The sequence below is a fragment of the Oncorhynchus mykiss genome, chromosome 18 (genome assembly GCF_013265735.2).
Source record: "Oncorhynchus mykiss isolate Arlee chromosome 18, USDA_OmykA_1.1, whole genome shotgun sequence".
NCBI lineage: Eukaryota > Metazoa > Chordata > Actinopteri > Salmoniformes > Salmonidae > Oncorhynchus > Oncorhynchus mykiss.
The window spans coordinates 66,748,182-66,776,092 of NC_048582.1; the positions used below are offsets into that span (position 1 = coordinate 66,748,182).

The 27,911-nt window shown below is 44.1% G+C and overlaps 1 protein-coding gene across 2 annotated transcripts; it reads right to left on the bottom strand.

Moving 5' to 3' along the window:
* Window positions 1-26,900, bottom strand: LOC110496726 (regulator of G-protein signaling 3). 2 transcript variants are annotated; one of them, XM_036953580.1, is made up of 6 exons: window positions 26,747-26,900; window positions 24,634-25,283; window positions 23,220-23,278; window positions 18,820-18,950; window positions 1,917-2,083; window positions 1-703 (listed from the first exon to the last, which is right to left on the bottom strand). In XM_036953580.1, the coding sequence occupies exons 2-6, from the start codon at window positions 25,144-25,146 to the stop codon at window positions 533-535; spliced, it is 1,041 nt and encodes a 346-aa protein (XP_036809475.1). In that variant the 5' UTR covers window positions 25,147-25,283; window positions 26,747-26,900; the 3' UTR covers window positions 1-532. The 2 variants fall into 2 exon arrangements, with proteins under 2 accessions (XP_036809475.1, XP_036809474.1); XM_036953579.1 differs by having other exon boundaries at window positions 26,233-26,899.
* Window positions 26,901-27,911: the final 1,011 nt, after the last annotated feature.

Here is a 27,911-nt window from a genome sequence, read left to right on the forward strand (position 1 = left end):
TTTTTTTTTTGCTTTGAAAAACATTTTTAAAAGTTTTTCTGTTCCATGCCCAAATGAACACAACCCTGCTCCTTAACTGGAATGACTAAACCCCAAAACCTCTTTAACTCCACATTATGTAACGGCATCTCCTGCAACTGTCCAATCCAATTTCCACGACAGATAGGTCTCTGTTTTCCACCCTTTTCCAGTAAGCACTTACACACACCCATCATAGATTTCAAAAGCACTGCATTGGAGTGTCCTTTCCACTATTGTTAAATCCATGTAAGATAGTGTGCAAGTGTACACTTTAGGAGAAGGGTGGAGAGTGGAGGAATAGGGACGCAGCCTTAGGTCTCCATTCAATTCTTATTGCAGTAATTCAACACTCGGCGTGATTGAAATGTAAAGGTAATTTCAGATTGAGCCATCATATACAGCGTTTAACGTGAATGTAGTCTCCGCAAACGCAGGCACATTTGCCTATACCTTTCAATCGAGGCTATAGTGCTGAACTTCCACGATACAGATTGAATGGAGCCTTTAGTCTCTAGTCAGCCTGGCCCAGCAAGGTGAGGTAGATGTCGGACTGGAGGAAGCGAGGGTAGCAGTCTGTATCCAGGAGGGAGTAGATGCGTTTCTGGGCGTGGGACAGGGAGGTGTGTGATGGGGCCTGTAGGAGCTGTGTGGTTAAGTCTCTGGTCTTACTGTCCAAGTTCACCTGAAAGGGAGAGAGAGAGAGAGAGAGAGAGAGAGAGAGAGAGAAAGAAAGAAAGAGAGAGAGAGGCAGAGTGGGGAAAGGGAGGGAGGGAGAGAGAGGGGAGAAAGAAAGAGCAAGAGCGGGAGAGGTATGGAGAGACGGAGGAGAGAGAGGGGCAGTGGGAAAGAGAGGGAGATGGAGACAGAGAGAGAGGGGGGGAGAGAGAGTGAAAGAGGGCGAGGATGGGGGATGGAGGGGAGAGAGAGGGAGAGGACGGGGATGGATGGGAGAGAGAGGACAGGGGATGGAGGGAGGGAGAGAGGGAGAGGACAGGGGATGGAGGGAGTGAGAGAGAGTGAAAGAGGGAGAGGACAGGGGATGGAGGGAGAGAGATAGTGAGAGGGAGAGGATGGGGGATGGAGGGAGAGAGAGAGAGAGTGAAAGAGGGAGAGGACAGGGGATGGAGGGAGAGAGAGAGAGTGAAAGAGGGAGAGGACAGGGGATGGAGGGAGAGAGAGAGTGAAAGAGGGAGAGGACAGGGGATAGAGGGAGAGAGAGAGTGAAAGAGGGAGAGGACAGGGGATGGAGGGAGAGAGAGAGTGAAAGAGGGAGAGGACAGGGGATGGAGGGAGGGAGAGAGTGAAAGAGGGAGAGGACAGGGGATGGAGGGAGGGAGAGGACAGGGGATGGAGGGAGAGAGAGAGTGAAAGAAGGAGAGGACAGGGGATGGTGGGAGAGAGAGAGTGAAAGAGGGAGAGGACGGGGGATGGAGGGAGAGAGAGAGTGAAAGAGGGAGAGGATGGGGCATGGAGGGAGAGAGAGAGTGAAAGAGGGAGAGGACAGGGGATGGAGGGAGAGAGAGAGTGAAAGAGGGAGAGGACAGGGGATGGAGGGAAAGAGAGAGTGAAAGAGGGAGAGGACAGGGGATGGAGGGAGAGAGAGAGTGAAAGAGGGAGAGGACAGGGGATGGAGGGAGGGAGAGAGTGAAAGAGGGAGAGGACAGGGGATGGAGGGAGAGAGAGAGTGAAAGAGGGAGAGGACAGGGGATGGAGGGAGAGAGAGAGTGAAAGAGGGAGAGGACAGGGGATGGGTGAATCAACTGGTTTAACAAACACACCATCGTGCAGAAGGAAGAAGATTACAGAATGGTAGATGGATAAAGAGAAGCCCATTTACAGATAAACCGATAGAAAGGCCGGTCAGGCAGCTTCAAGTATAGACGAATGCTGTATACCTCTCGTGGCGCCCCCGCATCAATATAGGTGGCAGTGATCGTCTTGGCCCGTCTGTGCAGGCTGAAGTTGTTGGACGAGTTTCTGTACTGCTCACAGGCCAGATAGAACTGCAGATTCTCCTCACTAAATTCTGAGCGAAGGAATGCTCCAAACACAGACACACCCACTGGAGAGGGGGGGGGGACGAGGAAGGGAGAGAGGAGGAGGGGTGGGGGGCGAGGAAGTGAGAAAGGGAGGGGGGGGGGGGGTTGGGGACGAGGAAGGGAGAGAGGAGGAGGGGTGGGGGGCGAGGAAGTGAGAAAGGGGGGAGGGAGGAGGGGGGGGAGAGGGGGAGGGGTGGGGGGCGAGGAAGGGAGGAGGGAGGGGGGGGGAGAGAGGGAGGGAGGAGTATTAGGGTTTATTAAAGTACATTTAGGAAGTCACTAGAGGGGAAGACGAGGAAGGGGAGACAGATGGGATGTTCACACACACCATTGGCCAATACACTGACATGCAAACACACACCGCATTGGCCAATACACTGACATGCAAACACACACAGACACAGCTTTATTTGTGACTTTTTGGAGTCAACTCTAACCTGCAAAACCCAAAACCTAACCCTTAAGCTTAAAATAGCATTTGAACAAATTCAGGACCTGAAAAAATCCTGACGTTTCAAAAAAGTTCATGTGTGCGCACACACACGCACACACACACACACACACACACACACACACACACACACACACACACACACACACACACACACACACACACACACACACACACACACACACACACACACACACACACACACACACACACACACACAGATACAGCATTTACACAAAAATATACACAGTCTGTAAAGTACTAATCAATCATAGGATTTTTTCCCCCAGTATATTGTCATTCGTGCTATCTTTAATCAGTCACACATCCACCCCCTTTACTATCTCTCTCTCTCTCTCTCTCTCTCTCTCTCTCTCTCTCTCTCTCCCTCTAACCCCTCTCTCTCTCTCTCTCTCTCTCTCTCTCTCTCTAACCCCTCCCCTCTCTCTCTCTCTCGCTCTCCCTCTAACCCCTCCCCCCTCTCTCTCTCTCTCTCTCTCTCTCTCTCTGCTTAGACAGTGGGTTGCAACATGTTTTAGTGCAGACTGAGTGGGGGTGGGGAAGCGAAGGAGTCCAGCAGATTGCTGACACAGTGGTTACAACATGTCATTGTTCACACACCGTGACTGGGATAGGCAGGGCAACACATTAACGCGTACGCGCACACACACACACAAACACACACACACACACACACACACACACACACACACACACATACGCCCACATACACACACACACACACACACACACATACGCCCACATACACACACATACGCCCACATACACACACACACAGGTTTGTTTTACTATCCTTATTGGGGACCAAATAATTGATTCCTATTCAAAAATCGTATTTTCCCTAACACCAACCGTAACCTTTAACCTAGCCTCATCGCAAACCAGAAAAACGGGAAGCCTGAGGAGGCTCCATGGCAGAAATCAGCTCAAGAGGGGTCAGCACCAGATGTCAATCAGTGACGCCTCGCAACTCGCCAAACAATCAAATGCTTTGCTTGGGCGGAGCTCCGAAGGCGCTCACCAGTTTAGTGCTGTAAGGAGCAACAGTCTACAATGCTGGCCATAAAAATAGGCTTTATTCTTGACGTAAGTGATATTTGGCTGTAAAGGCTAGCATGAGGGACAAGTAGCTAGCCACATTGAGTTATTTTTGTTGTTCTTGAAAAGTCAGCTAACCTTGTAAGTTACCTAGAGTAGGTTTAACTAACTAACCTAGCTAGCTACTAGCTAGCTACTATTAGAAAGCAATAAAAAATAAAAACAGCATATTATTGACCTAAAAGGTTTCCTCTGTTAGCCCAGTCACTAGCTTATGCAGGGTCAATGATGCATAGACAGTTCCTGGTTGCTATGGGAGCTGCAATGATTTTGCTAGCAATATTGCTAAAAATGAATGAAATAAAATTAACCTCGTAGAATGTTGCCTGTAATGCTCATCTCCTTTAGCCTAATTGTCATCTCCTTATTTTCATACAAGGGTTGGATTTGCACAAAATTTGATGTCAGAACTTAAAACTTAAAAGGCATGTACAAAATCTGGTATATTCTTTACCTTATATACATTGTCTACTGGTATCATTTTAAATTGAGAACGTCAACATGTAAACAATGTGTGAGTTTAGCTATTCTCTGCTTCATATGACAGATGCCCACAAGGCTAGTAATGCCATCATTCTGTGGTCCTACATTGGCGATGCGATGCTATATGATAAGCAGCTAAATGTATTCATAAAGCTGATATACTGAGAGCTGATATACAATCAAATAAAACATATTAGAGATCTTACAACCAGACAAGGAAATGTTCATTTGAGAATAAATCCCAGAAACACAGACAAATTACAGACACAATCACCTCTTTATTGCAGGTTTGTGATATGTGATTAATCAACACTGACACTAGTTCATCACCGACGCTAGTTGATGACTGACACAATTAATCAACAATGACACTAGTTAATCACTGACACCAATTAATCAACACTGACACTAGTTAATCACTGACACTAATTAATCACTGACACAAGTTAATCAACACTGACACTAGTTAATCACTGACACTAGTTAATCACTGACACTAGTTAATCACTGGCACTAGTTAATCACTGACACCAATTAATCAACACTGACACTAGTTATTCACGGACGCTAGTTGATGACTGACACCAATTAATCAACACTGACACTAGTTAATCACTGACACCAATTAATCAACACTGACACTAGTTCATCACTGACACTGGTTAATCACTGACACTGGTTCATCACTGATACTGGTTAATCACTGACACCAATTAATCAACACTGACACTAGTTAATCAATGACACTGGTTAATCACTGACACTAGTTAATCACTGACACTAGTTAATCACTGACACTATTTAATCACTGACACCAATTAATAAACACTGACACTAGTTCATCACTGACACCAACTAATCAACACTGACACCAATTAATCAACATTGACACTAGTTAATCACCAACACTAGTTAATCACTGACACTAGTTAATCACTGACACCAATTAATAAACACTGACACTAGTTCATCACTGACACCAACTAATCAACACTGACACTAGTTCATCACTAACACCAATTAATCAACAATGACACTAGTTAATCACTGACACTAGTTAATCAACACTGACACTAGTTAATCACTGACACTAATTAATCACTGACACCAATTAATCACTGACACAAGTTAATCAACACTGACACTAGTTAATCACTGACACTAGTTAATCACTGACACTAGTTAATCACTGGCACTAGTTAATCACTGACACCAATTAATCAACACTGACACTAGTTATTCACGGACGCTAGTTGATGACTGACACCAATTAATCAACACTGACACTAGTTAATCACTGACACCAATTAATCAACACTGACACTAGTTCATCACTGACACTGGTTCATCACTGACACCAATTAATCAACACTGACACTAGTTAATCACTGACACTGGTTAATCACTGGCACTAGTTAATCACTGACACTAGTTAATCACTAACACTGGTTAATCACTGACACTAGTTAATCACTGACACTGGTTAATCACTGACACTAGTTAATCACTGACACTAGTTAATCACTGACACCAATTAATCAACACTGACACTAGTTATTCACCGACGCTAGTTGATGACTGACACCAATTAATCAACACTGACACTAGTTAATCACTGACACCAATTAATCAACACTGACACTAGTTCATCACTGACACTGGTTAATCACTGACACCAATTAATCAACACTGACACTAGTTAATCACTGACACTGGTTAATCACTGACACTAGTTAATCACTGACACTAGTTAATCACTGACACCAATTAATCAACATTGACACTAGTTAATCACCAACACTAGTTAATCACTGACACTAGTTAATCACTGACACCAATTAATAAACACTGACACTAGTTCATCACTGACACCAACTAATCAACACTGACACTAGTTCATCACTGACACCAATTAATCAACAATGACACTAGTTAATCACTGACACCAATTAATCAACACTGACACTAGTTAATCACTGACACTAATTAATCACTGACACAAGTTAATCAACACTGACACTAGTTAATCACTGACACTAGTTAATCACTGACACTAGTTAATCACTGGCACTAGTTAATCACTGACACCAATTAATCAACACTGACACTAGTTAATCACTGACACCAATTAATCAACACTGACACTAGTTCATCACTGACACTGGTTAATCACTGACACTGGTTCATCACTGACACCAATTAATCAACACTGACACTAGTTAATCACTGACACTAGTTAATCACTGACACTGGTTAATCACTGGCACTAGTTAATCACTGACACCAATTAATCAACACTGACACTAGTTAATCACTGACACTGGTTAATCACTGACACTAGTTAATCACTGACACTAGTTAATCACTGGCACTAGTTAATCACTGACACCAATTAATCAACACTGACACTAGTTATTCACTGACACTGGTTAATCACTGGCACTAGTTAATCACTGACACCAATTAATCAACACTGACACTAGTTATTCACTGACACTGGTTAATCACTGGCACTAGTTAATCACTGACACCAATTAATCAACACTGACACTAGTTATTCACTGACACTAGTTAATCACTGGCACTAGTTAATCACTGACACCAATTCATCAACACTGACACTAGTTAATCACTGACACTAGTTAATCACTGACACTGGTTAATCACTGACACTAGTTAATCACTGACACTGGTTAATCACTGACACTAGTTAATCACTGACACTAGTTAATCACTGACACCAATTAATCAACACTGACACTAGTTATTCACCGACGCTAGTTGATGACTGACACCAATTAATCAACACTGACACTAGTTAATCACTGACACCAATTAATCAACACTGACACTAGTTCATCACTGACACTAGTTAATCACTGACACTGGTTAATCACTGACACTAGTTAATCACTGACACTAGTTAATCACTGACACCAATTAATAAACACTGACACTAGTTCATCACTGACACCAACTAATCAACACTGACACTAGTTCATCACTGACACCAATTAATCAACAATGACACTAGTTAATCACTGACACCAATTAATCAACACTGACACTAGTTAATCAACACTGACACTAGTTAATCACTGACACTAGTTAATCACTGACACTAGTTAATCACTGGCACTAGTTAATCACTGGCACTAGTTAATCACTGGCACTAGTTAATCACTGACACTAATTAATCAACACTGACACTAGTTTATTTTGAATAATAGTTCAGCAATTAAAACAAGTTTAAACACTTCACCTAACATAATCAAAACTGAATCACTTCATAATGTATAACTAAGCTAAAGACCATCAAGGACAACAACCTCCCGAGCCACTGCCTGTTCACCCCGCTAACCTCGAGAAGACGAGGTCAGTACAGGTGCATCAAAGCAGGGACCGAGAGACTGAAAAACAGCTTCTATCTCAAGGCCATCAGACTGTTAAACAGCCATCGCTAACATAGAGTGGCTGCTGCCAATATACTGACTCAAATCATTGGCCACTCTAACAAATGCTTCACTAGACACTTTATTATTGGCACTTTAATAATGATGTTTACATATTTTGCATTACTCATCTCATATGTACAGTTGAAGTCGGAAGTTTACATACACTTACGTTGGAGTCATTAAAACTCATTTTTCAACCACTCCACAAATGTCTTGTTAACAAACTATAGTTCTGGCAAGTCGGTTAGGACATCTACTTTGTGCATGACACAAGTAATTTTTCCAACAATTGTTTACAGACAGATTATTTCACTTATAATTCACTGTATCACAATTCCAGTGGGTCAGAAGTTTACATACACTAAGTTGACTGTGCCTTTAAACAGCTTGGAAAATTCCAGAAAATTATGTCATGGGATTTAGAAACTTCTGATAGGCTAATTGAAATTGGAGGTGTACATGTGGATGTATTTCAAGGCCTACCTTCAAACTCAGTGTCTCTTTGCTTGAAATCATGGGAAAATCAAAAGAAATCAACCAAGACCTCAGAAAAATATTGTAGACCTCAATTGAGTCTGGTTCATCCTTGGGAGCAATTTCCAAACGCCTTAAGGTATCACATTCATCTGTACAAACAATAGTACTCAAGTATAAACACCATGGGACCACAAAGTCATCATACAGTTCAGGAAGGAGACGTGTTCTGTCTCCTAGAGATGAACGTATTTTGGTGTGAAAAGTGCAAATCAATCCCAGAACAACAGCAAAGGACCTTGTGAAGATGCTGGAGGAAACAGGTACACAAGTGTCTATATCCAGAGTAAAACGAGTCCTATATCGACATAACCTGAAAGGCCGCTCAGCAAGGAAGAAGCCACTGCTCCAAAACCGCCATAAAAAAGCCAGGCTACCGTTTGCAACTGCACATGGGGGCAAAGATTGTACTTTTTGAGGAAATGTCCTCTGGTCTGATGAAACAAAAATTGAACTGTTTGGCCATAATGACCATTGTTGTGTTTGGAGGAAAAAGGAGGAGGCTTGCAAGCCGAAGAACACCATCCCAACCGTGAAGCACGGGGGTGGCAGCATCATGTTGTGGGGGTGCTTTGCTGCAGGAGGGATTGGTGCACTTCACAAAATAGATGGCATCATGAGGTAGGAAAATGTTGTGGATATATTGAAGCAACATCTCAAGACATCAGTCAGGAAGTTAAAGCTTGTTCACAAATGGGTCTTCCAAATGGACATTGACCCCAAGCATACTTCCAAAGTTGTGCCAAAATGGCTTAAGGAAAACAAAGTCAAGGTATTGGAGTGGCCATCACAAAGCACTGACCTCAATCCTATAGAACATTTGTGGGCAGAACTGAAAAAGCGTGTACGAACAAGGAGGCCTACAAACCTGACTCAGTTACACCAGCTCTGTCAGGAGGAATGGGCCAAAATTCACTCAACTTCTTGTGGGAAGCTTGTGGAAGGCTACCTGAAACGTTTGACCCAAGTTAAAAACATTAAAGGCAATGCTACCAACTACTAATTTAGTGTTCTTCTGACCCACTGGGAATGTGATGAAAGAAATAAAAGCTGAAAGAAATCCATCTTTCTGTATATGTATATGACATGTAATCCCTGGGTAGTAGATAGAAGTAGATGAAAGCAGTCCAAGAAAGCTTTTAATTTCAATAACAGTAGACTGATGATAGTGTTTATGCGGTTGTATTTATGAGGCTGTCATTTAGACTGTTTTTGTATTCTGTCTGATTGCTATGTGTGAGCCACATCACTATAAAGACATTTCCATTCCACAAGAATGGACAATACAGTTTGTAATCTGAAAGGAACATTGGCTGAGTTTATTACTTGCCTTTTGGCCAACCAGATAAGCTCTTTTGCCCATAATTGGGCAAAAGATCAGAAATGGACTGCCTGTCTAAACCCAGCCATTGAGATGTAGGAATATAGCCTATATGTCTACAGGCTCCATATACAGTGCATTCGGAAAGTATTCAGACCCCTTGACTTTTTCCACATTTTGTTATGTTACGGCCTTATTCTGAAATGGATTAAATTGCGTTTTTTTCCCCTCATCACTCTACACACAATACCCCACAATGACAAAGAGAAAACAGATTTTTAGAAATGTTGGTAAATTTATAAAAACAAATAAAAAATGAATCACATTTACATAAGTATTTTATGCCCTTTACTTAGTACTTTGTTGAAGCACCTTCGGCAGTGATTACACCCTCAAGTCTTCTTGGGTATGACTCTACAAGCTTGGCACACTTGTATTTGGGGAGTTTCTCCCATTCTTCTCTGCAGATCCTCTCAAGCTCTGTCAGGTTGGATGGGGAGCGTCGCTGCACAGCTATTTTCAGGTCTCTCCAGAGGCGGAAGGGTTGAAGTCCGAGCTCAGGCTGGTCTACAAGGACATTCAGAGACTTGTTCCGAAGCCACGCCTGCGTTGTCTTGGCTGTGTGCTGAGGGTCGTTGTCCTGTTGGAAGGTCAACCTTCACACCAGTCTGAGGTCCTGAGCGCTCTGGAACAGGTTTTCATCAAGGATCTCTTTGTACTCTGCTCTGTTCATCTTTCCCTCGATCCTGACTAGTCTCCCAGTCCCTGCCGCTGAGAAACATCCCCACAGTATGATGCTGCCACCACCATGCTTCACCGTAGGGTTGGTGCCAGGTTTCCTCCAGACGTGACGCTTGGCATTCAGGCCAAATAGTTCAATCTTGGTTTCATCAGACCAGAGAATCGTGTTTCTCATGGTCTGAGAGTCTTTAGGTGCCTTTTGGCAAACTCCAAGCGGGCTGTCATGTGCCTTTTACTGAGGAGTGGCTTCCGTCTTGCCTCTCTACCATAAAGGCCTGATTGGTGGAGTGCTGCAGAGATGGTTGTCCTTCTGGAAGGTTCTCCCATCTCCACAGAGGAACTCTGGAGCTCTGTCAGAGTGACCATCGGGTTCTTGGTCACCTCCCTGACCAAGGCCCTTCTCCTCCTGATTGTTCAGTTTGGCCAGGCGGCCAGCTCTAGGAAGAGTTTTGGTAGTTCCAAACTTCTTCCAATTAAGAATGATGAAGGCCACTGTGTTCTTGGGGACCTTCAATGCAGCAGACATGTTTTGGTACCCTTCCCCAGACCTGTGCCTCGACACAATCATTTCTCGGAGCTCTACGGACTATTTCTTCGACCTCATGACTTGGCTTTTGCTCTGAGACAGGTGTGTGTACATTTGCAAATCATGTTCAATGAATTGAATTTACCACAGGTGGACTCCAATCAAGTTGTTGAAACGTCTCAATCATGATCAATGGAAACAGGATGCACCTGAGTTAAATTTTGAGTCACATAGCAAAGGGTCTAAATACCTATGTAAAGTTGTGGCCAAAAGTTTTGAGAATGACACAAATATTAATTTTCACAAAGTCTGCTGCATCAGTTTGAATGATGGCAATTTACATATACTCCAGATTGTTATGAAGAGTGATCAGATTAATTGCAATTAATTGCAAAGCCCCTCTTTGCCATGGAAATGAACTGAATCCCCCAAAAACATTTCCACTGCATTTCAGCCCTGCCACAAAAGGACCAACTGACATCATGTCAGTGATTCTCTCGTTAACACAGGTGTGAGTGTTGATGAGGACAAGGCTGGAGAATTCTCTGTCATGCTGATTGAGTTCGAATAACAGACTGGAAGCTTCAAAAGGAGGGTGGTGCTTGGAATCATTGTTCTTCCTCTGTCAACCATGGTTACCTGCAAGGAAACATGTGCCATCATCATTGCTTTGCACAAAAAGGGCATCACAGGCAAGGATATTGCTGCCAGTAAGATTGCACCTAAATCAACCACTTATCAGATCATCAAGAACTTCAAGGAGAGCGGTCAATTGTTGTGAAGAAGGCTTCAGGGCGCCCAAGATAGTCCAGCAAGTGCCAGGACCGTCTCCTAAAGTTCATTCAGCTGCAGGATCGGGGCACCACCAGTACAGAGCTTGCTCAGGAATGGCAGCAGGCAGGTGTGAGTGCATCTGCACGCACAGTGAGGTGAAGACTTTTGGAAGATGGCCTGGTGTCAAGAATGGCAGCAAAGAAGTCACTTCTCTCCAGGAAAAACATCAGGGACAGACTGATATTCTGCAAAAGGTACAGGGATTGTACTGCTGAGGACTGGGGTGAAGTCATTTTCTCTGATGAATCCCTTTTCCGATTGTATGGGGCATCCGGAAAAAAGCTTGTCCGGAGAAGACAAGGTGAGCGCTACCATCAGTCCTGTGTCATGCCAACAGTAAAGCATCCTGAGACCATTCATGTGTGGGGTTGCTTCTCAGCCAAGGGAGTGGGCTCACTCACAATGTTGCCTAAGAACACAGCCATGAATAAAGAATGGTACCAACACATCCTCCGGGAGCAACTTCTCCCAACCATCCAGGAGCAGTTTGGTGACGAACAATGCCTTTTCCAGCAGGGAGCACCTTGCCATAAGGCAAAAGTGACACTAAGTGGCTCGGGGAACAAAACATCAATATGTTGGGTCCATGACCAGGAATCTCCCCAGACCTTAATCCCATTGAGAACTTGTGGTCAATCCTCAAGAGGCGGGTGGACAAACAAAAACCCACAACTTCTGACAAACTCCAAGCATTGATTATGCAAGAATGGGCTGCCATCAGTCAGGATGTGCCCCAGAAGTTAATTGACAGCATGCCAGGGCGGATTGCAGAGGTTTGCAGAGTCAACACTAACAAATATTGACTCTTTGCATCAACTTCATGTAATTGTCAATAAAAGCCTTTGACACTTATGAAATGCTTGTAATTATACTTCAGTATTCCATAGTAACATCTGACAAAAAATATCTAAAGACACTGAAGCAGCAGACTTTTTGAAAATTAATATTTGTGTCATTCTCTAAACTTTTGTGCACGACTGTAAATAAGGTATCTGCTTTTATTTGTAATGCATTTGGTAAAATTTCTAAAAACCTGTTTACACTTTTTTATTATGGGATATTGTGTGTAGATTAATGCGGGGAAAAAATGTAATTTAATCGATTTTAGAACAAGGCTGTAACATAACAAAACAATGGAAAAAGTCAAGGGGTCTGAATACTTTCCCAATGCACTGTTAGCATTAATGGTTCTCTAATGTTCCACATTCTAATAGGACTACACTAAAGTATGGTGTGTGTGTGTGTGTGTGTGTGTGTGTGTAGGTAGGTGGGGGCACATGTAGCCATGACAACCTAGGATTTATCTTTAACTGACAACCATTTTCCTAGAAGAGCAAGGACACTAGACAGTTTGGCTTTCAAAGCTTTCCTGGAATGTGACTATCAAAAGGAAGGTTACTGAAAACACCATCCCTTAGTTATTTTGATCCCGTACGACAGGGGTAGGTAACCCTGTTCCTGGACTGCCGCAAGTACTAACTAGGCGCCCACACCTGAACAACTGAGCTAATTGATCAGTTCAGTGAATTGACTAAATTCAACACACCTGGTCTTCCAGGTCAGTCAAATCAAAAACATGAAGTGCCTGCGGGCCCCTCCAGGACCAGGGTTGCCTAAACCTGTTTTACAAGATAACGACAACAAACTGTCACAACAGTGTGTAGTGTGGTGTGGTGTGGTGGAATAATACGGGTGTTAGTAACAGGACAGGAGAAATTCTAGAAGGAATGAGGAAGTAAATAAGACATTACTGTATCTTCCTTGGTCACGGCGTGTGTCCCCCAAATGGCACCCAGTTCCCTATATAGTGCACTACTTTTAACCAGAGTCAATAGTCAAAAGTGGTGCACTATATAGGGAGAAGAGGGTGCCATTTGGGGACAGTCAGTAGGCACACCTATTATAAATGGTTCCAAGGTCCCACCCATGACCCTCGTCACGTAGAACAATCAATCTGAGAACTGGGACTGTATTCACGAAGCGTCTCAGAGTAGGAGTGCTGACCTAGGATCAGTTTGGCCTTTTAGATCACAATGAATACGACGGCATGGACCTGATGTTATTCTCTGAGACGCTGTATGAAAGAGGGCAGTTGTTGCTCGTTCAAATATATTTTTATTGGTCACGTACACATATTTAGCAGATGTTACTGCGGGTGTAGCGAAATGCTTGTGTTCCTAGCTCTAACAAAGCAGTAGTATCTAACAATTCACAACAATACACACAATCTAAAAGTAAAATAACGGAATTAAGAAAAATATAAATATTAAATCGAGCAATGTCGGAGTGGCATTGACTAAAATACAGTAGAATAGAATACAGTATATATATATGAGATGAGTAAATCAGTATTTAAACATTATTAAAGTTTCTAGTGTTCCATCATTAAAGTGGCCAGTGATTCCAAGTCTATGTACATAGGACAGCAGCCTCTAAGGTGTAGGGTTGTGTAACCGGGTGGAAGCCAGTTAGTGATGGCTATTTGTGGGAGAAGAAGGTGTTTAGCTTGTCCAAAGCGGTGTCCGTGACGTGGCCGATTTGACCTTTGTAGGTCGTGATTGTCTGTAGACCCTGCCACATACGTCTCGTGTCTGAGCCGTTGAATTGCGACTCCACTTTGTTTTGATCACGCAGACTAGGATATGACAATCTTGAAGCATTGATTCCGATTGGTCAGAACAGCGTTGAATAGACCTTAGCACAGGTACTTCCTGTTTGAATTTCGTCCTATAGGAAGAGAGGATCAAAATGGAGATGTGATCTGATTTGCTAAAAGGAGGGCAGGGGAGGGCCTTGCAGGCATTTTGAAAAGTTGAGTAGCAGTTGTCCAATGTTTTCCCAGCACAAGTACTACAGTCAATGGTGTTGGTAGATCTTCGGTAGCGTTTTCCTTAAATTTGCTTTATATAAAATCCCCAGCTACAATAAATGCGGCCTCAGGATATCTGGTTTCCAGTTTGCATGAAGTCCAGTGAAGTTCTTTGAGGGCCGTCGTGGTATCGGCTTGAGGGGGAATATACACGGCTGTGACTATAACCAAAGAGAATTCACTTGGGAGGTAATACGTTGGCATTTGATTGTGAGGTATTCTAGGTTGGGGGAACAAAATGACTTGAGTTTCTGTATGTTATCACAATCACCCCATGAGTAGTTAATCATGAAACATACACCCCCGCCTTTCTTCTCCCAGGAGAGTTCTTTATTCTTGTCTGTGCGATGTACTGAGAATCCAGCTGACTGTATAGACAGGGACAGTATATCCCGAGAGCCATGTTTCCGTGAAACAGAGTATGTTACAATCCCTGATGTCTATCTGGAAGAAGATCCTCGCCCTGAGCTCGTCTACTTTATTATTCAAAGACTGAACATTAGAGAGTAATATACTCGGAAGCGGTGGATGGTGTGCACGCCTCCTGTGTCAGACTAGAAGTCCCACTCCGAATATCTCTTCTCTGCTGGCGGTGTTTTGGAGCAGCCTCTGGGATAAGTTCAATTGCCCTGGGGGGTACGAACAAAGGATCCAAGTCGTATTCCTGGTCGTAAGGCTGGTGAGTTACCGCCGCTCTGATATTTAAAAAAAAATCTGTCCTGCTAAGCACTCCAAATGTAACAAGTACTTTTGGGTGTCAGGGATAATGTAAGTACATATTTTTCATTAAGACTGTAGTAAAGTAAAGATACCCCCAAAAACAACTTAAGTAGTACTTTCAAGTATTTTTTTATTAAACTTAAGTAGTACGTTCAAGTATTTTTTATTAAACTTAAGTAGTACTTTCAAGTATTTTTTATTAAACTTAAGTAGTACTTTCAAGTATTTTTTATTAAACTTAAGTAGTACTTTCAAGTATTTTTTTATTAAACTTAAGTAGTACTTTCAAGTATTTTTTATTAAACTTAAGTAGTACGTTCAAGTATTTTTTATTAAACTTAAGTAGTACTTTCAAGTATTTTTTATTAAACTTAAGTAGTACTTTCAAGTATTTTTTTATTAAACTTAAGTAGTACTTTCAAGTATTTTTATTAAACTTTTATTTAACTAGGCAAGTCAGTTAAGAACAAATTCTTATTTACAATGACAGCCTAGGAACAGTGGGTTAACTGCCTTGTTCAGGGGCAGAATGGCAGATTTTTTAATCTTGTCAGCTCAGGGATTTAATCTAGCAACCTTTCGGTTACTTGCACAACACTCTAACCACTAGGCTAACTGCCGCCCCAACTTAAGTACTTTACACCACTGAGCAGATGCAACAATATGTTAGTTGACAACAACGCTGCTTTCCACTTTGTTTTTTAATGTACATCCACAAGCGTCCTATAATTAAACGCCCATATCGTGCAGCCCTACGTGGCAGAGTGGAGATGATCTCAAAATCAGATCGACTTTTGTTTGTACTGTTCAATCAAACTTCAACCAATCAGAATGGAGAAAGCCTCATTCAAATGATTTTGGAAGGTATGTGTTTCCACTCTAGGGTCACGGACAACTCATAAAGCAAAATGGATGACTTTTATTATGTAAAAACACAAAATACTGTCAAATACCGTCAACAGAACAAATGCATTGTGATATTTTTTTCCCATATTTCCCAGCCCTACATTTGGAACACAATCCAGATCATTCGAGACAGTCGTCTAAAACGGTCTTACTGTTTTCTATCACATCTATTCATAGTAACTAGTGCTGCACTCAGCTTTATGGCACAGCACACGGAAACCAATGACGTACGCAAAGACCATACGGCCCTATCGCGCTGACATCACAACACACTGCAAGACACTCGTGAGCTGAGGTTGAAAACAGGATCAGAGTACACTTTGCATTTCCTCCCCACCCCTCCTTCTCCCTGAGCCCTAGTCTCTTGTGGACAGACTACGTAACATAAATGGTATCAGAACATCTGTCAGCGGCCTGTGAGACGCAAACTCAACTCAAAGAGAGACCACAGAAAAACAATACACTTCAATAATGACAAGATCAACATCCAACTCTAATTATAAACTGGGTGCTTCAAGCTGAATGCTGATTGGCTGACAGCCGTGGTATATCAGACTGTATACCACGGGTAGGACAAAACATGTATTTTTACTGCTCTAATTACCTTGGTAACCAGTTTATAATACCAAATAAGGCATCTCTGGGATTTGTGGTATATGGCCAATATACACCGGCTAAGGGCTGTGTCCAGGCACTCCACGTTGCGTCGTGCTTAAGAACAGATTTTAGCCGTGGTATATTGGCCATATACTACACCCCCTCCCCTTATTGCTTAATTACAGGTGCCCAGTATACACTCCGGTGCAACAATTGTTCTGGTGGTTCTTTCAACGTCCCTGGTCATTTGGATAAATCACGTTTTGGCAGGTGTGCGCATCTTTTACATTTCTGAAAGAGACATTCGTCTCATAGACTTGACCCGAAACGTGCAGACGGGGGGGGGGAGGGTGCTATCACCCTGCTTCCTTTCCTCAATCTAGTATCTTTTCTCATACCTCTCCCCCCTCCTAGAATCTAATCAAGTAGTTGGCGCCAGATTTTCCTTCTGGGATGCCCAGATGACCTTTGCCCTAACCCTTCCATGTTTGTAGATCTGTACAGCTTTACCACTACACTGATTATGCCTGAATAAAGCCCTTCAGATCAGCAAACATGGAAGGGTAAGGGCCAAGGAGGAAGAGTAGGGAGTGGTTTAGTCTACTGGCCAGGAGGGGGTGTCCTAGTCTACTGGTCAGGAGGGTGTCCTAGTCTACTGGTCAGGAGGGTGTCCTAGTTTACTGGTCAGGAGGGTGTGTCCTAGTCTACTGGTCAGGAGGGTGTCCTAGTTTACTGGTCAGGAGGGTGTCCTAGTTTACTGGTCAGGAGGGTGTCCTAGTTTACTGGTTAGGAGGATGTCCTAGTTTACTGGTCAGGAGGATGTCCTAGTCTACTGGTCTGGATAGGGTGTCCTAGTCTACTGGTCAGGAGGATGTCCTAGTCTACTGGTCTGGATAGGGTGTCCTAGTCTACTGGTCAGGAGGGTGTCCTAGTCTACTGGTCTGGATAGGGTGTCCTAGTCTACTGGTCAGGAGGGTGTCCTAGTCTACTGGTCAGGAGAAGGTGTCCTAGTCTACTGGTCAGGAGAAGGTGTCCTAGTCTACTGGTCAGGATAGGGTGTCTTGGTCTACTGGTCAGGAGGGTGTCCTAGTCTACTGGTCAGGAGGGTGTCCTAGTATACTGGTCAGGAGGGTGTCCTAGTCTACTGGTCTGGAGGGTGTCCTAGTTTACTGGTCTGGAGGGTGTCCTAGTCTACTGGTCAGGAGGGTGTCCTAGTTTACTGGTCAGGAGAGGGTGTCCTAGTCTACTGGTTAGGAGGGTGTCCTAGTTTACTGGTCAGGAGGGTGTCCTAGTCGACTGGTCAGGAGGGTGTCCTAGTCTACTGGTCAGGAGGGTGTCCTAGTCTACTGGTCAGGAGAAGGTGTCCTAGTCTACTGGTCAGGAGAAGGTGTCCTAGTCTACTGGTCAGGAGGGTGTCCTAGTCTACTGGTCAGGAGGGTGTCCTAGTCTACTGGTCAGGAGAAGGTGTCCTAGTCTACTGGTCAGGAGAAGGTGTCCTAGTCTACTGATCAGGAGGGTGTCCTAGTCTACTGGTCAGGAGGGTGTCTAGTCTACTGGTCAGGAGGGTGTCCTAGTCTACTGGTCAGGAGAGTGTCCTAGTCTACTGGTCAGGAGAATGTGTCCTAGTCTACTGGTCAGGAGAAGGTGTCCTAGTCTACTGGTCAGGAGACGGTGTCCTAGTCTACTGGTCAGGAGGGTGTCCTAGTCTACTGGTCAGGAGGGTGTCCTAGTCTACTGGTCAGGAGGGTGTCCTAGTCTACTGGTCAGGAAGGTGTTCAAATCTACTGGTCAGGAGAAGGTGTCCTAGTCTACTGGTCAGGAGAAGGTGTCCTAGTCTACTGGTCAGGAGAAGGTGTCCTAGTCTACTGGTCAGGAGGGTGTCCTAGTCTACTGGTCAGGAGGGTGTCCTAGTCTACTGGTCAGGAAGGTGTTCAAGTCTACTGGTCAGGAGAAGGTGTCCTAGTCTACTGGTCAGGAGGGTGTCCTAGTCTACTGGTCAGGAGAAGGTGTCCTAGTCTACTGGTCAGGAGAAGGTGTCCTAGTCTACTGGTCAGGAGAAGGTGTCCTAGTCTACTGGTCAGGAGGGTGTCCTTGTTTACTGGTCAGGAGGGTGTCCTAGTCTACTGGTCAGGAGGGTGTCCTAGTCTACTGGTCAGGAGGGTGTCCTTGTTTACTGGTCTGGAGGGTGTCCTAGTCTACTTACTCCGACTGGCCAGGAGGTCGTCCAGCGATTCAGCCCACTTATCAAGTTCCACCCGACTGAACTTGGCGTTGCTGTGGCCCACCTGACTCCACTGGTGCATCAACGGGTGGCGAGACCTCCGCTCTTTATCACTGTTAGGGAGGAGAGGGGGGAGAGGAAGGGTGAGAGAGATTCAGAGAGAGGAAGGGTGAGGAGAGAGACAGGAAGAGATAGGGGGAGAGAGAGTGAGGGAGGGAGATGGAGAGATAGGGAGACAGTTGGAGAGGGGGGAGAGGGAGAGACAGGGAGAGGGAGGGATAGGGAGAGGGAGGGAGAGAGAGAGGGAGAAATAGGGAGACAGGAGGGGAACGGGAGAGAGGCAGGGAGAGAGGGAGAGAGGGGGGAGAGACGGAGACAAAGGGAGAGAGGAGACAGGCATCAGATTTCATGAAAACACAACCCCTCATTTCCACAACTGTTTGGCGACTGAGGTCCGGATGGGTATCGTTTCAAACGGAACTTCTTAGGATACGTCCCAAATGGCACCCCATTCCCGATGTAGTGCACTACTTTTGACCAGGGAAAGTACCTCATATTTCCTATTTAGTGCACTAATCTTTACCAGAGCCCAAAGGGCTACGTAGGGAATAGGATGCCATTTGGCCAGGGACTGCTTTAGACATCTTCCTCTTAGAAAGCTACGTTGTCCACAGTCTATTGCCCACAGTCTATTGCCCACAGTCTATTGCCCACAGTCTATTGCCCACAGTCTATTGCCCACAGTCTATTGCCCACAGTCTATTGCCCACAGTCTATTGTCCACAGTCTATTGCCCACAGTCTATTGTCCACAGTCTATTGTCCACAGTCTATTGTCCACAGTCTATTGTCCACAGTCTATTGTCCACAGTCTATTGTCCACAGCCTATTGTCCACAGTCTATTGCCCACAGTCTATTGTCCACAGTCTATTGCCCACAGTCTATTGCCCACAGTCTATTGCCCACAGTCTATTGCCCACAGTCTATTGTCCACAGTCTATTGCCCACAGTCTATTGTCCACAGTCTATTGCCCACAGTCTATTGTCCACAGTCTATTGTCCACAGTCTATTGTCCACAGTCTATTGTCCACAGTCTATTGTCCACAGTCTATTGTCCTCATTATATTGTCCACAGTCTATTGTCCAGAGTCTATTGTCCTCATTATATTGTCCACAGTCTATTGTCCTCATTATATTGTCCACAGTCTATTGTCCACAGTCTATTGTCCTCATTATATTGTCCACAGTCTATTGTCCTCATTATATTGTCCACAGTCTATTGTCCACAGTCTATTGCCCACAGTCTATTGTCCACAGTCTATTGTCCACAGTCTATTGCCCACAGTCTATTGTCCACAGTCTATTGTCCACAGTCTATTGCCCACAGTCTATTGTCCAGAGTCTATTGTCCACAGTCTATTGTCCACAGTCTATTGCCCACAGTCTATTGCCCACAGTCTATTGTCCACAGTCTATTGCCCACAGTCTATTGTCCACAGTCTATTGTCCACAGTCTATTGCCCACAGTCTATTGTCCACAGTCTATTGTCCACAGTCTATTGCCCACAGTCTATTGCCCACAGTCTATTGTCCAAAGTCTATTGCCCACAGTCTATTGTCCACAGTCTATTGTCCACAGTCTATTGCCCACAGTCTATTGCCCACAGTCTATTGTCCACAGTCTATTGCCCACAGTCTATTGTCCACAGTCTATTGTCCACAGTCTATTGTCCACAGTCTATTGTCCACAGTCTATTGTCCACAGTCTATTGTCCACAGTCTATTGTCCTCATTATATTGTCCACAGTCTATTGTCCACAGTCTATTGCCCACAGTCTATTGTCCACAGTCTATTGTCCACAGTCTATTGTCCACAGTCTATTGTCCACAGTCTATTGTCCACAGTCTATTGTCCTCATTATATTGTCCACAGTCTATTGTCCTCATTATATTGTCCACAGTCTATTGTCCACAGTCTATTGTCCTCATTATATTGTCCACAGTCTATTGTCCTCATTATATTGTCCACAGTCTATTGTCCACAGTCTATTGCCCACAGTCTATTGTCCACAGTCTATTGTCCACAGTCTATTGTCCACAGTCTATTGCCCACAGTCTATTGTCCACAGTCTATTGTCCACAGTCTATTGCCCACAGTCTATTGTCCAGAGTCTATTGTCCACAGTCTATTGTCCACAGTCTATTGCCCACAGTCTATTGCCCACAGTCTATTGTCCACAGTCTATTGCCCACAGTCTATTGTCCACAGTCTATTGTCCACAGTCTATTGCCCACAGTCTATTGCCCACAGTCTATTGCCCACAGTCTATTGTCCACAGTCTATTGTCCACAGTCTATTGCCCACAGTCTATTGCCCACAGTCTATTGTCCACAGTCTATTGCCCACAGTCTATTGTCCACAGTCTATTGTCCACAGTCTATTGCCCACAGTCTATTGCCCACAGTCTATTGTCCACAGTCTATTGCCCACAGTCTATTGTCCACAGTCTATTGTCCACAGTCTATTGCCCACAGTCTATTGTCCACAGTATATTGTCCACAGTATATTGTCCACAGTCTATTGCCCACAGTCTATTGTCCACAGTCTATTGTCCACAGTCTATTGTCCACAGTCTATTGCCCACAGTCTATTGCCCACAGTCTATTGTCCACAGTCTATTGCCCACAGTCTATTGTCCACAGTCTATTGTCCACAGTCTATTGCCCACAGTCTATTGTCCACAGTATATTGTCCACAGTATATTGTCCACATTCTATTGCCCAGTCTATTGTCCTCATTATATTGTCCACAGTCTATTGTCCTCATTATATTGCCCACAGTCCATTGTCCTCATTATCTTGTCCACAGTCTATTGTCCACAGTATATTGTCCTCATTATATTGTCCACAGTCCATTGTCCTCATTATATTGTCCACAGTCTATTGTCCACAGTATATTGTCCTCATTATATTGTTCACAATCCATTGTCCTCATTATCTTGTCCACAGTCTATTGTCCACAGTCTATTGTCCTCATTATATTGTCCACAGTCGTCCTCATATTGTCCACAGTCTATTGTCCACAGTCTATTGTCCTCATTATATTGTCCACAGTCTATTGTCCTCATATTGTCCACAGTCTATTGTCCTCAGTCTATTGTCCTCATTATATTGTCCACAGTCTATTGTCCTCATTATATTGTCCACAGTCTATTGTCCACAGTCTATTGTCCACAGTCTATTGTCCACAGTCTATTGTCCTCATTATGTTGTCCACAGTCTATTGTCCACAGTCTATTGTCCACAGTCTATTGTCCTCATTATATTGTCCACAGTCTATTGTCCTCATTATATTGCCCACAGTCTATTGCCCACAGTCTATTGCCCACAGTCTATTGCCCACAGTCTATTGCCCACAGTCTATTGCCCACAGTCTATTGTCCACAGTATATTGCCCACAGTCTATTGCCCACAGTCCATTGCCCACAGTCTATTGCCCACAGTCTATTGCCCACAGTCTATTGTCCACAGTCTATTGTCCACAGTCTATTGTCTACAGTCTATTGTCCTCATATTGTCCTCAGTCTATTGTCCTCACTATATTGCCCACAGTCTATTGTCCTCATTATATTGTCCTCATTATATTGTCCACAGTCTATTGTCCACAGTCTATTGTCCACAGTCTATTGTCCACAGTCTATTGTCCTCATTATGTTGTCCACAGTCTATTGTCCACAGTCTATTGTCCTCATTATATTGTCCACAGTCTATTGTCCTCATTATATTGTCCACAGTCTATTGCCCACAGTCTATTGCCCACAGTCTATTGCCCACAGTCTATTGCCCACAGTCTATTGTCCACAGTCTATTGCCCACAGTCTATTGCCCACAGTCTATTGCCCACAGTCTATTGCCCACAGTCTATTGTCCACAGTCTATTGCCCACAGTCTATTGCCCACAGTCTATTGTCCACAGTCTATTGCCCACAGTCTATTGCCCACAGTCTATTGCCCACAGTCTATTGCCCAGGGTCTATTGCCCACAGTCTATTGTCCACAGTCTATTACCCACAGTCTATTGCCCACAGTCTATTACCCACAGTCTATTGCCCAGGGTCTATTGCCCACAGTCTATTGCCCACAGTCTATTGCCCAGGGTCTATTGCCCACAGTCTATTGTCCACAGTCTATTACCCACAGTCTATTGCCCACAGTCTATTACCCACAGTCTATTGCCCAGGGTCTATTGCCCACAGTCTATTGTCCACAGTCTATTACCCACAGTCTATTGTCCACAGTATATTACCCACAGTCTATTGTCCACAGTCTATTGCCCACAGTCTATTGCCCACAGTCTATTGCCCACAGTCGATGACCTCACCTGTCTCTCTGTTCTTTCTGTTCTGGGTTAAACAGGTTGGAATGTGATGAATGGGGACTCTGGAAATACAGACACAATTCGTTTGTTTCCAAGTTGAAATGATTGGCTTGTGTCACTGCTACAGTCAACACACACACACACGCACACACACACACACACACACACACACACACACACACACACACACACACACACACACACACACACACACACACACACACACACACACACACACACACACTCCTACACACACACACACACACACACACACTCCTACACACACACACACACACACACACACACACACACTCCTACACACACACACACACACACACACACACACACACACACACACACACACACACACACACACACACACACACACACACACACACACACACACTCCTACACACACACACACACTCCTACACACACACACACACACACACACACACACACACTTCTTTGGTTTTGGCCCAAACGTTATACAACATTTTAAGAAGTTCTGTTTGAGCAATATTTTCCTGTATCGAGTCATTGTCGCCATTTTAAAAAGAACATTCAACATTCCAAACCTAAAGCATTAAAACGTGACGTAGTGGATGTCAATGTGGATGTCAACATATAGGAGAAATAGGAGAAGAGGGGGACTCGGTATTCATTGGTTTGGCCATTTGGCAGATGCTTTTATCTAAAATAACAAAAGGAAAGACTGGATGAGGTTCTAATGAGTTACACAATGACAGAATAATATGCCTGTGTAACAGTATAAGTTTAAACCGTCCCCTCGCCCATACCCGGGAGCGAACCAGGGACCCTCTGCACACATCAACAACAGTCACCCCGCGAAGCATCGTTACCCATCGCTCCACAAAAGCCGCGGCCCTTGCAGAGCAAAGGGGGAACCACTACTTCAAGGTCTCAGAGCAAGTGACGTCACCGATTGAAACGCTATTTAGCGCCGCACCGCCGCTAACTAAGCTAGCCGTTTCACATCCGTTACACGTGACAATATTTAAATCAAATTGAGAATATTTGAGGTAAATGTGTGCTGTTGAGCGTGATTATTTAATCCTTTGTCAACTTAGTGTGACCTTGACATTAACAAAACCGCTTTATAAGGAACACTCTGTCGGATGAATCTCAAGGTTGGAATTACTACTGAGAGGAACCAGAAAGGGTGCATTTCTTTATTAGCTCATACACTTCCCTGATTGGAGTAGAGATTTCACAAGGTCCAATGGAATGGTCTGAAATGGTGCACCCGGAAATCTAGAACTAGCGCACCTAGTCAAAACCCATCTAACACACACAGGCTATCCATTCCCATACAGTCGTCCTAAAACACCCAATACCCTAAACACTGCCAGGGACCACTCCTCTAGTGATCCTGACCTCCCACATCCCCCTTTACCTGCCCAAACAGGCTCTTCAGGTGTAGCTTGGCTGCTGACAGCTTGGCTCTGGTGTGGGACCGTTGCTGTGACTTCAAGGACAAGGGGCTGAAGCCAGAGGTTGAGAGCGAGGGAGAGGACGGTGGCTGGTTGTCGCTGCCCACGCTCTCTGTGCTGCGGCTCGTCGTCCCCGGCGCCAACTGCCCGTCACTATATGCCCTACACCCTTCACTGAGGTTCACCACTCCAAGAAATCCCTTGCCCTCTAGCTTCCCCAGTTCTGTGAAGTTCTCCACACTGACGCTGTGATCCCTGCTCAGCTCCCCCCTCCCGTGGCTGGCTCCAGGCTCCACGATGATAGGGGTAGGGGGGAAAGAGGTGGTTCGCCCATCCAGTTCGTCACCTTCCAGGTCGGGGTTGTAGGTACCTGACTCCCCGTCCCGGCTGTGGTAGTTGTGGCTCTTCACGGATACTTTCCTCCGCGGCAGGAAATCCATATCGAGTAGAGACCCCTCGGAGCTGTACCGACGCATGACGGCAGTGCCTCTGGGTGGAGTTAAGAGACAAGGAAGGATGGAGGGACTGATGTGCAGGTGGAGAAAGAGAGTGAAGGGAAAGGGAGGATGAAAGAGAGAAATAGTCTGGAGGGAGAACCCCAGCAAAGAACAGCCTATAAAAAGAAAACAGAGAGAGAGGGGGAATTGGACATGATAGATTTGGACAATCACAGAAAATGGGTGAAATGGGTCAATTCATCCGGACCACAGTGTGCTGTTCCATGTCATCGGTACACTTTTACAGAGTGCAGCTGGTCGGACTCATGAGCTGTGTCCCAAATGGCACACTATTCCCTACATAAGTGCCCTATTTTTGACCAGGGCCCATAGAGTAGTGCACCATGTAGCGAATAGGGTGTCATTTGGGATGTAGATCATGAGTCAGACCAGCTGCAGTATGTATGATAACAACTGCTATGTCCAATGCTGTCAAGTCCACTCTACATGCAATGTGGGTTAACGAGAAAGCTTTTTTTCTGATATTCATATGTGACATATTGAAACCACCTATTAGTTTTCAACTGACATGAGAGACATATTAACATTAATGTGTTGGCCCCTTGGCTGCAAAAATGTGATGAACTGTAGTCATGCCAGTCTACTGATTTAAATTCAGCAGATTTGTACTGATTCTACTGATTTGAATTCAGCAGATTTTTACTGATTCGATTGACTTGAAATATTGATTTGAGTGAAATGGTCTTCCTGCAACTTGACCCACATCTAAATGACATATGACTGGTGTGAAGAGTAACATGTCTTCTCCATACTATCATATAACTGATTTAAACAGCAACATGTATTCTCCATACGATCATGTTTACTTATGTTTTTAACTTGGTGTTGTAATTGTGTATTAACGTGATAACCACACATGTCAGTGTTTATGCTGTGTATAACTCAAATGTTGAACTTGGGCTGTCTACAAGGCATTACATAACTGTTGAGACTGCCGCTGAGAACTTTAAACAGAAGTATTATCTATGTCCCACGGGAGGGGAGTTGAATACCTTGCAGTAAATCTAACAACAACAAAAAAAGAGCCGGGGTAAAATGTATTACCTCGATGTCCTGCGGTTACTCTGCCACCTGTGCTTTCATGATTTTGGCTCCAAACAAAGAGTTCTCTGTCCCGGGAAGTATATCCACTGATTGAACCATAATATATATATATATATTCGATTAGGCTTGCTTTAGTTGAGAGTCTCACTTGTGACGTCAGAGCATTGCCTGTTGTGTATTATTGTTAACTAGGAACCAAAACGGAAGTAAACGGAACGAAACGGGGAGAGACCTAGCTGGATTTGTCCAATATAAAGTCTCGTTTTAATGCAAAACGTTTTCGTTTGTAGTAAATGGTTCCCGTTGCAAAACGTTTTGTACTAATGATTACACCCGTGTCAAGACACGGAGTCGCGGATGCCTCTTCTCTCTCCACCGAGTGCTCTCAATAACCAACAGAGTCCTGACGCTGCATGTGTTACTGAATATCTATGAATACGTAACAAGCATACAGACAGACGAAACGAAATCACAAGCACCAAGAAAGTTTCTCTGTCTCAAACTTCATTCAGACCTTTTTAAATCTCACACTTGCATGAACCAGAAACGCCTATTGTCTGTGTTGCCACCCACAACTCCGTCTCAGCTTGCCGTGTTGTCTCTTGAAGCTCTCTGTACAGTACAACATCATTCACATATTTTAGGTGTGTCGTGGAAAAACACTTCAGAACTCCCCGAGGCTAAGGAAGCTTACTTTGAATGGAATTACCGAAGGGAGGGAACTTTTCTGTAGCTGCCTGAGCTATTTTAATAATGTCAGTGTCAATGACGGAATGGAAGATCATTCAAAATAAGTTGTTTATATTGAATAAAATGTTCAAATTAACTTCAATAATTTGAAAATGATCTCATTTTGTTATTTGAACCGTATGTTTTTATTATCCATATCTGTGGATTTAACAATGTAGGCCAACAAAGGACTTTGCACATGGTGTCATGCCATCTCTGAACTCTAAATAACTACTACACTATACTGCATTACGCTGTTCATCACTCTGCATTTAGATATAGTAATACTGATACTGTAAATACAAGGAATATCAACCATATACCTATTGGATATCAACCATATACCCACTATATAGCCAGCAGCGTCCCACCCTGCGTAACACTTCTGGCCACTTCTGGCTTGCTTCTGAAGCTAAGCAGGGTTGGTCCTGGTCAGTTCCTGGATGGGAGACCAGATGCTGCTCGTTCCTCTGGTCTAAAAAAATATCCCAATGCCCCAGGGCAGTGATTGGGGACACTGCCCTGTGTAGAGTGCCGTCTTTTGGATGGGACGTTAAACGGGTGTCCTGACTCTCTGAGGTCATTAAAGATCCCATGGCACTTATCGTAAGAGTAGGGATGTTAACCCTGGTGTCCAGGCTAAATTCCCAATCTGGCCATCATACCATCACGGTCACCTAATAATCCCCAGTTTACAATTGGCTCATTCATCTCCCTCCTCTCCCTCCTCTCCCCTGTGACTATTCCCCAAATGAGAATTTGTTCTCAGTCAACTTACCTGATAAAACAACGGATAAATAACTAAAAATATATCAACCATATACCAACTCTATCTGTTCATTCTCTTACAAATCTATGCTCACTCTAACTAGTTGTATATAATGTATGTAAACTTTGTTTAAACTCCTTTGCTTGTAGTCTGTCTCTAAATGTTGCCTATCACTAGCAGC

Bases quoted from the DNA above. Each gene is read 5' to 3' on its own strand.
- LOC110496726 (XM_036953580.1), bottom strand. From the start codon at position 25,146: ATGCGTCGGTACAGCTCCGAGGGGTCTCTACTCGATATGGATTTCCTG. The intron at 2,084-18,819 runs GTAAGTAGACTA...CCCCCTCTCCAG, and splicing joins CGACCTCCTGGCCAGTCGGA to TGGGTGTGTCTGTGTTTGGA. The intron at 704-1,916 runs GTATACAGCATT...TCTCCCTTTCAG, and splicing joins ATGCGGGGGCGCCACGAGAG to GTGAACTTGGACAGTAAGAC.